Source organism: Magallana gigas, chromosome 1, assembly GCF_963853765.1.
Source record: "Magallana gigas chromosome 1, xbMagGiga1.1, whole genome shotgun sequence".
In the NCBI taxonomy this organism is placed as follows: Eukaryota; Metazoa; Mollusca; class Bivalvia; order Ostreida; family Ostreidae; genus Magallana; species Magallana gigas.
Window position 1 is genome coordinate 57,510,806 of NC_088853.1, and position 10,815 is coordinate 57,521,620.

General features: G+C 33.6%; 2 protein-coding genes across 2 annotated transcripts in view; one reads left to right on the forward strand and one right to left on the reverse strand.

Moving 5' to 3' along the window:
- LOC136273986 (uncharacterized) overlaps positions 1-10,815 on the forward strand; it is a 96,368-nt gene that overhangs the window by 40,736 nt on the left and 44,817 nt on the right. The window lies entirely within an intron of this gene.
- LOC136273984 (uncharacterized) lies at positions 444-7,468 on the reverse strand. Its single transcript, XM_066079849.1, has 5 exons — positions 7,104-7,468; positions 5,081-5,293; positions 4,835-4,890; positions 2,101-2,238; positions 444-765 (listed from the first exon to the last, which is right to left on the reverse strand). The coding sequence occupies exons 1-5, from the start codon at positions 7,167-7,169 to the stop codon at positions 726-728; spliced, it is 513 nt and encodes a 170-aa protein (XP_065935921.1). The 5' UTR covers positions 7,170-7,468; the 3' UTR covers positions 444-725.

Sequence of the window (10,815 nt, forward strand, 5' to 3'; positions counted from 1 at the left end):
AAATTAAGTTAATTATCATAGCATGAGGATTATTGTTTTATATTTGCAGGGCTCTCTATCATTTAATTTCACTGTCACTGTGTCCACAATAAATTAATATTCGAACCCTCAACAGGCGTTATTTATTATAAGTAAAACCTGTAACAAAAGCTACAGGAGATATTTGAAATGTTTACCAGAAGTAGAATGTTTTCGTTTATATAAGCATTGGACACAATACATGTAGTTCGATTGTTGGTCTTGTCATGAAGATATGCACTTTAGCAACTCTGTTTAGAGTTTCTCTCTAAATATTTTGTAATGTATGGAGTTGATTTCTGATGAAAACGCGTGGACAATGATATCAGAAATAAAAGAAATTGTACTGATGTCATAACCATTTATTATGAATTTCTAAAGGTTTAAAAGACATAATACATCAATTATTCTTGTTAAAAGTGGGATCATTGTTATAACAAACAGAAATAGATTTTTCAAATCTATATTTCAAATAATAAAACATTTCTGTTAAAAATGAAATAGTTGTTATAACAAAGGCAGATGTTAGATTCTCCAAATCTATTAGTTTGCCTATTAAAACTACTGCATGAATAGTTGTTATAACAAAGTCGGAGAATAGATTGCAAATCTATGTGCAGAATTAAAAAAAAAAGTGGAAAATGTTTTTCACATTTATAAAACATAATCTCCATCATCTCCTTTTAAGATGTGACATGGGCATCTATCTATTCTGTCTTCTTCTTCTTTTTGGGGTTGATGACTTTGCTACAAAAAGAAAGTTAGGCAAGTGAATTAAAAGCACTTGAAACTAAACAAGGTATGAATTTCTTTGTTGTCAGCATATTCATGTATGCATTCAAGGTCAGCTTCAAAAACAAAATGACAGACATTAATGAATGTACGCCTAAAAAATCCCAAGATTTGTCTTTTGAAACAGTCTTTACTCATTAGGTAAAAACTAACTAGAGGCCTGTGGGCCACAAAGCTCACCTGAGCAACAGTAGCCATAATAAGCATTGATTCTGGTGTGATTACTGTAATATATAATTCATATGGTGAAAGTATAAGTATAAAATCTATACTTGTAAATTTAGAGTATTTGCCAATAAACTAAAAAATTCCTGCATTTTATTTCTTTCATTATCAGCCAGTGGTTGATTTCTTAAAACTTGTAAAATATAAATGTTCACACAATGTGTGGCAATATTTTTTACGAACTGTTTTAAATATTGTAGTTGTACAGATTGGACTTTAGAGATCATTAACTCTGAGAGAGAGAGAGAGAGAGAGAGAGAGAGAGAGAGAGAGAGAGAGAGCTCTTCTGTGTAAATAATAAACTTATAATAAATTCGTAGCAGTTTAATTATGACCGGTACATCGCTTTATCTAGGTTTCTGTAGTCAGTTATTTGAGCAGAATTTTATTTCAGGACTTAATTGCTACACCTGTCGATAAACTGAAGTATATAACAGTACAGATCATGTTATGCACTATGTGGTACTTACTACTTAGCTCCTCCTACACAGCTATAAGAAAATCATTGAATGAAAAAAATTTCAATTGTTTAAATAGGTTTTTCTTATATCCAAATTTAGGAGAGAGTTCTTAGCATCCTTAGGTAAAAGCAATTAAAGTTTGTTATGTGCTAGGTATGATTAAAATTGGACCATGAGGTTTCGAGAAGAGGTCAAAAAGTTTACAGACAGACAGAAAGACTGACGCCAGACAAAGTTATCATGAATTTAAGCTCATATCAGCTTTCAGCTCAGCTGAGCTAAAAAACCTACTGGGAAGTACCCGGATGATAAAATTAAAAAATTTGTTTGGCGACATTTTAAGAAGTTGAATTAGATAAACAATGCAAATATTTTCCATTATAAATTTTAGTAAGAAATTTGTTTTTTTTTCTATTCAATATCTCCTGTGTATATAAAAAGAGATAAAGAAATCTTTTACTATGTATTTTTATCCAATTAAATCACAATTTACTGACAGGTATATTAAATTTTTTTTTATCGAAATCATGAAAAAGCGAGCTGAAAATATTTATACTATAATTAATCAGCAGTGAGTACTTTTATAAAGATTCCTAAGACTTACACTTCAGCAATTGTCAGACCCTTTGCTTTGCCCGCAATGGAGATCGTTTCTTTGAATATTTTTCCAGGGAAAATTGTTTCCAATAGGGAATTGTCTACTTTTAAGGTTTTGCCATCCACGATGATGTAATTTGATTCTCTGAAAAAGAAGAAAAATTGAAATAAGTCTCTTAAAAATTATTGTATTGCAGTTGTTATTTGGAAAGAGCTTGATAAACATGCATGCGAGGGTTTCCCTCGAATCTTGCATAAAAGGCTGAAATGGAAACATACTGCACATACATACACATGCACAGACTACGTTATATTAATATTTGGTGCAATGTAATATTTTCACATGCAAGCAATCCAGTATAGTCAAAACTGTCCTAATGCCAGCAAATCAAATTCCATTAAACTTTATGTGAATTTCCCTAATTCAAGTAACTATCTGTAAAATAATTAAATCATAAAGGTCTGTGACATATAAATAAATAAATAAAGATATTTTATTAAAAGAATTTAATCGATTGCGACCTGTAATTTACTCCATAGCTGAGGGGATAAAGTGTCAGACTTGTGATCTGTACATCCCGAATTTGAATCCCACAAGGGCTTTTATTGTTACTCACTGAAATTTTTTTTTGAGATATTCATTTTTTATCCCCAAACTGCAAATTTTTCGCTTATTTGACACATGTACAGTTTATTTATTATTATATATCTCATTATCAAATAATGTCCTGTAGATTTGAGTGAATTTTACAAGGTGTGTTATTCCACCTTAACTATAAAGATACACTACCTGTGAATGCATCCACTCGAGTTTCAGCTTTCCTGGCTAATTAGTTTGTGAGAAGACGATTTTGAAAGATTTAATTTATATATTCTTATGTTAAAAATCTACTGTCCATTGTAGCCCACCCGACACCTCAAAGGTCATGATTTTCACAATTTTGAATGTACATTACCTTTGGATACTTCCACACATTACTAAGTTTCAGCTTTCCTGGCCAAATGGTTTATGAAGAGAAGATTTTTAAAGATTTACTCTATATATTTCTATGTTAAAAATTGACCCGCCATCGCCCCATCCTACACCGCGAGGGTCATGATTTTCACAACTTTGAATCTACATTACCTGAGAATGCTTCCACATAAGTTTCAAAGATTTACTGTATACATTGCTATGTAAAAAGTTGCCCCTCCCCATTTGACCCCACCCTTCCCACGGGGGATCATGATTTTCACAACTTTGAATTTACATTACTTGAGGATGCTTCCACACATGTTTCAGCTTTCCTGGTCAAATGGTTGTTGAGAAGAAGATTTTTAAAAAATTCTCAAAATTTTTCATTAATTCATAATTATGTCCCCTTGTAAGAGGACTTGATCCTTAATTTTCACAACTTTGAATCCCGTTAGGCTAAGGATGCTTTGTGCCAAGTTTGGTTGAAATTGGCTCTGTGGTTCTTGAGGAGATGTTGAAAATGCGAAAAGTTTACAGACGGATGACAAACAAAATGTGATCAGATTAGCTCACTTTAGCTTTCAGATTAGGTGAGCTAACAGGATATTTCACTTAAAAAAGAAAAATAATTGAAAATGTGAAATTTAGAATTTTACTATGGATACATGTTATGTAATACAATTTCTCTATCTGATGATGTATTTTTTGGTTGTGTAAGAAAAAACTGGAGGTACTGTGAGCAAGCTCACAATTGATATCCCCCGCTAAGAAAAAATCGTAACTCTTGTAATTTTCTATTTTAGAAAATATCCGATAAATCTATTTCACCATTCTTTTTTTACAACTGTTAATATGAATACACAAACCAATTTCTATTCTTTAAATTGTATTTATTTCAAGTTAACTGTTAATGCATGAGGACATTTGCATTCTTATGTTAACAAACATGACTTGAATCAACAGAAATTCACATGTCAAGCAACCATTTTATATACACATTTTGTATTATTGGTATACTGAGCCCAATTTTTTTTCAAATTTTTTTTTTCGCATGAAATATTTCCGCTTCTAAATTTTTCCATTAATACAAGACATGACACAGACAGGAATTAAGCATTTTTTAAACGATGGCCTTAAACTTTCTCAATTGGTCATGTCACACCTTCAGGTTATAATTAAGCAATCTTTATGTGAATTAAGAACTTCCAATATTTGTCCATAAGAAAGATATGGACCGGATATAAATTTTGCACTTTTCTGCCAGTGACTTTTTCTTACCCAAATTACCTTGGGTCAAGGTCATGACACAGCCTTAGGTCATAAGCAATCTTTGTGTGAAGTAAGAACATTCTATTTTCTCCAAAAAAAAAGATATGGACAGGACACAAATTTTGCACAGACAGACGGACGGACGGACAAGGTGATTCCTATATACCCCACAAAACTTCGTTTGCGGGGGGTATAAAAAAGCAGATTGACTATAACCCTTCCCCTAAAGATTTCTTCATGTGAACAATGAGCCAAATAAGGCTAGGTAGAGAGTATATATGCTGTGAAAAAAGGATTTAAAATAATGAGATATGATGTTGATTCCTGACATACAAACTTCATTCAAGGTCACTGCAAACGCTTTATGCAAAGGTACTCTGTCAGATTGGGCCAAGGGGAGAAAACATATCCTCAGAAGGACAGATAGATGACCAAAGTGATCATTATAAGGGGCACGCAGAGCGGGACTTAAAAAATAGTAAAGTGCATGTATATTTATATTATTATTTGAACTTACTCAAGGATTTCCAACCCTTCTATTTCACCTTGAAATAGTGTCTCTTCATCTGTTTCCTGCATTACAATAAAAACATACATAATCAGATGTTTGCTGAATCATATTGTGTGTTAATATACAAAATGAACAAATATATGGTTCTAGATCATAATAAGCATTGTATCATCTTTTAAAATGTGTGAACTGCCAATTCCAATGCTTGAGCGGGATATTATCATGTGTTTTTAAAATTAATGCATTATTTACCTTAAGTTTTGTCAGGTTTGTGGAGTTCAGACTCACAGTCCCTTTCCAGACAGCAACTTGTACACATATGGCAGTGATAATTGAGTCTATGGGTGGGACTACCAAGTCTGCAGTTTCCCCCCATAACTTGCATATTATAATGTCTTGGCCGTCAAGGGATTCGAGGGTCAATTCTTTTCTCCTGCTGTTAGAGCTCTCTATCAAATCTGAAGACTGGATATAATATAAAAAGAAAGGTTAAAATGAAATAAGAGGCTCAGTGGCTACATTATTTACTGAGCAATTAACAACAGGCAACACATTTAATCCTTATTACAGTGGATGACAAACACATTTTTTAGACACTTGCCCTTGGGCAAGTGGTTAGGCAAAATTTACTTGCCCTACCTCAATATCTACTAGCCCTACCAAATTCTGTATTGTGATTAAAGATAAACGATAAATATACTGCCCACGGGCAAGTCCGTATTGAATTTTTACTTGCCCGATCGGAAATATCACTTGGCCTGGGAGTCAGGCAATTGGATTAGCCAGCGCCCTGCTTAAAGATGTATCTTATACATTGGAAGATCGAACTCATTGTGTTGCAAATTCATTAAGAATCTTTACTGCATTATGCAGGATTATCACAATTAAATAATTTGTGAAAGACTTTCAGAAAATTATTCCCTGAAATATTTTAACTAGGGCTACAAAACGAACCCAACATCCCATACTTGGTTTTTATTGTTTATAACATGGGGATTTTATGAAATTTTTTTTATCTACAATGCAATTATATTGTAGTATCGGATGTTATACATTTAGTTTATTATACTAAATATATTAGTTATGTATTGTTTCCTAAATCTCCTTTAACAAAGTTTTCAATTTTACCAGGAAGGATTTTTTGCTTCAAGAGTGGTATACACTGCAGATAAATGTCATAGCATTTATGAATCAAAATTACTTTCATTTTTTTAAGTTTAACTGACATTTAAAAAATATAATAACTGATTTTTTTTATTATTTAAATAAGATTTATAGTTAGGGACTTAGATTTTCGAATTCTAGGAGAAAAATGAGAGGCAGGGATGGGATGGGTGGGTGGTGGGTCTCCGTTTCTCAATCTGCATAACTCTCTGTCTTTATCTTTGTTTAACCCACCACCGTTTTTCTCTGAGGATAATGGGAGGCAGGAAGAAGGGGTGAACATGATCCAGTTTATTCTGTTGATATGGGTTCATCATGCAATGTAAAATCAGATTATTTCATCCATCAATCCATCTCTCTCTCTAAGTTATTTCAGGTCTTGCTGCTTTAAAATAGACAAACTATGAATTCCAGGGACAAATGATATCTAGTGTTCTTCACACCAAACACATACATGTTTTGAAAACCTCAAGTTGCTTTGAGTGGTTTTAAAACAATGTAATGGCAATTTTATAAAATTTCTATGTTAGGCCATATGTTAATGCTCCATAGTGACAAAGGTTATTATGGTAGTAAGCTTCCTGGTGTACATAATCATGAATTTAGTTTCTCTTAATGATGTGTAGGAGCAGAGAATTTTTTTTAGATATTATATGCATTAACACAATATAACAATTTTGGTTCCACCTTAAAGTCAGAATGCCAACCTTTTTGGACAGTCATGAAATTTATAATTTTGGTAGACGGCTTCTTCATCTACATAATCTTTCTTACAAATTTGTGGAAGTAGTGGTAGTAGAGGAGTTTTTAAATATTATACATTTATAAGACTATTTGACAAGTTAAGACTTATTTGTCCTCAAGTCAAAACCCATACCCTGAGGAACATGGAATGTACAATTTTGGTAGAGGGCATGTTGGTGTACTGTTATAATTTGGGCTTTTTCTTAAGATGTGCACAGTGGTAGTGAAGAAGATTTTGGAAAATGGTTAAGTTTTTAAGTTGCCTACAACCAGGGTTTTTTTTTTCAATCAGGCAACACACTAGATTATAGTAATATTCAATAATTTAAATAGAAATCAATATTGATTCATAATCAATATGACTTACTTTTCTTAATATACCCTTCACGGAGATGATTGTTTTTGGTGGGATAAGGTACGTGTCGTCAACCATGTGTACTGGTGGATTCAGTATGACATCAACTTTGTGTTTGTCCACTTCGAACTTTGCACACTGGAAGACCTGTTAAAATGCATAGTAACTGTGTTATGCTTATAAACGGTATAAACTACAAATATGGAATTAAAATATGAAGTATAATTAAAATGATTTTTTTAAAACTTGTACTTTGAAGTGCTTTTGCAGTTATGTGAAGTATACATATGTGTGGTGAAATGTATCATAAAGCTGCTTGGGCTTTATTCGAATTGACCATGCCTCGACCGATATTGTCACCTCATAATACTCAAAGAATGATTCCTTATTCCTTAATTACCGGTAAATGTTATTTTGATTATAGTCAAAGATTGATTTATACTGTAAGTTATCAAACGCTTGTAATTATATTATATACTGTGCTCTATTTTAAAACAGGTACTAATTATTATAATGTTCTTAATTAACATATGCTAATGTGAAGGGATAGGAGAAATAATGACGGACCAGACCAGGATTTGAACCTGGGCCCCCTGAATCTCTAGTCAGGTGCTCTACCAACTGAGCTATCTGGTGCTGGTATTCAAACCAGTCTGACTGTCACATTCCTCTCCCCTTAAATGATCTTCGCCCTCGAAGATCACCCCAGGCTCTTCCCCTGGCAGGAGTTCACCTTTCAGTTCCAGGGGTTGGTCACGGCACCAAATGTAACAGGATGGGAGAAATAATGACTGACCAGACCGGGAATCGAACCCGGGCCCCCTGAATCTCTAGTCAGATGCTGTACCAACTGAACTATCTGGCGCCGGTATTCGAACCGGTCTGACCGTCACACTTAATCAGTTACACACTTTTTTGAATAATATATATTTCAATATTTAGATGATCGGAAAAGATCATGAATGAGAATCCAAGAATGGATGATTTTTGTAAAAATTCAGTAACTAATGGATATTCATGTAAAAATGATGCGACAAAGGAAATAACTTTTTGATATTGTAGCATTGAAATGCTATGTATATTTCATGCTTGTGAAATTAATTACTATATCATAAGAATTAGTTTTCTGTAACTTTATTATATCTATGCATATATACAGGGTAATTTGTAAATTACAAATAAAATATTCAACAACGGACCCGCAGATGTTCGTCAGATGTCTGTCATTTATTCACCCCCGTTACATGATAGTGTATTTACAAGAACAAGTTGTCCAATGCTCCGGGAAAAGTTCCAGCACAAACGTAAAAAAAAATATCAGGATTTGGAGTAAGAAAAATATAGCTCAAGTGTACGTGGCGTGATTATAGTGCAATATTTTATCGGACCCAATCTCCCTTTTTTGGAGAATTTTTTTTTAGAATTTGCACATGCATTTCATAAACATAATAAAATGTTATCGTATTATCTCTCTGTATATATATATTTAAATTAATGGATATAGTTACTTACCCTCGATGTGTCGTTTAGTCTGACCGTGTCCTCAACCACTGATACGTTGATTAAAAGGTAAAAATTTTCCTTCTGTAGACGGAACTTTTCCGGGTATTGAACTGTTTTTATTGTTTTGCCGTTTTCTTCATACGCAATTGTATTGAAAAATGTTCCCCTGTCACTTTTCCTAGTGTTGGCATCTGAAATCACATATACCTTTAACCGTAGCCCCGCCATCTTCGGAAATGAAGCTTTTTGCACGAGCTGTGCCTGAACGCGGGAATTTTTAGCGGGTAAAATTTCGTACAATGACGTATAGATTGATGCTATGTCATAGGATCGGAAGATTTTGGGGGGGGGGGGTCATCTACAACAACAACCCCCCCCCCCCCACAAAAAAATGAGAAAACCATGCAAGCACGTAGCACTTTTTTTAAAGTAAGCTGGGAGCAGTCATTAAAATATACATATAAATACATGTACATGTATCAGTAAGAAATTTTTTACGACAAAAAATATATCTATCTAATATAATTCTAAATGAAACATTCTGAAAATTTCCTTCCATCATTCAATGTGTTAAGCTCTCGGAAATGTAATTTTGTTGACCTTTCTTGGTCCATGTAACTGTAATTGAGAATGCATCTTCGCTAGCCAAGGGTTTTCGGTCCACTGCAGATGCTGAGAATGGAGCTTGATCGTTTCTGCGGGTAATTTTATGAGTTAAAATGTGCATTCATATCTTCAGCGTTATCGACATTTTGATCGACCTTCCTTCTCTTTTGTCTGGACATATATGCCTGCGTGCGCGGCGGAGGGGGGGGGGGTGTCTGTGTTTGAATGTGCGCTCCTTCCCTTTTCTCTCATTGTAGTTAAAAAAAATTTTACAATCATTGAGGTAAAAAAAAAAACCAACACAGTGCCCCCCCCCCCCACCTTCTTCAGAAGCTGGTATCTTCTACTGCACCCCACCACAGTTTGCGTTACGATATATCTTGGATCAGCAACTGACCGCAGTTTATTCGCAATTAGAATACACAAAGGAATTGAAGTACGAATGAGAACTTCGTTAAAACACAATAATATAATATTATTACATTACATTTAAAAATTTTAATAAAAGTTCTTCCGAGGTCCTCGACCACTGATTTTATTTTCTCGGGGGTGGGGTTGCACACTGCCTTGAAGAATAGTTACTGGAAGTACCTTGACATGTAACGCGATAACTTGAGATATTCGTGGTAGACGAGATCGTGGATGAGGACATGTACACTGTAATTATATATTGCTGTATAGATCTAATTTGCTCCGATAATCATCAATATTACATTGCGTTTGTGGAAAAAAAATCAGAAAACAAAAAGCAATAACAACAACAACAACAACAAACAGACGCTTATGTATAAGTGCACCGGCTATATATAATCAGAAGAAAAGCATGAATAGATCTATAAGAGAAAGGAAATAAAATATTAGAAATTAGAAAAAAAACAAAATCATAAAAATAAATGCAAGAATTATTAGAGTACTCCAACGTAGATTTACTCAATTTATATGCACACACTGCTACAGTTATGAGACTATATCATTTAAGAAATAATGATTCAATGGCATGCTTAAATGAAGCAATTGGAATTAGTATGAGAACCTGAGTGTATACTTAATACTTAACAGCACTTAAAGAAAAACGTAAGAAAAAAAATCTTCACTCGAGGTTCAGTGTTCTTGGAAGGGTGTGGGGGTCGCTGGGTGAGCGAGAGGGGGATGAACGAGCGCGTGGAGTAGGACATGTAATTATTCTATCGATGCGCAAATCTAACTCAACTACATGTATAAAGTAACTCTTAACTGGACTCAGTATAATGCGGCCATTGTCGAATTCAATTTAAATCTGTTATAAATCAATAGATTGCATGCATGATTATGTATAATCAATGCATTGGGTTTAAAATCAAAGAAAAAAGAAGGGGGTAAATGTACACTGCTAAATAATGAAACTATGTACAAACATAGGGAAGAAAGAGAAAAAGAAGAACATAGGAGAAGCACTGGTAGATAAGTGTCGAATCAAATGAATAAAATTAAGAAAATAGAAAAAAAAACTATAACAACAAAAAGGTCTTCTGTTTTTATACATGTAATATTGATCTTGCATGTCCTTTAATTAAAACTTCTTATTACGTGACTAATGAGAACGGTGCGTCGATTTACCCAAATGGAACGTCAAATG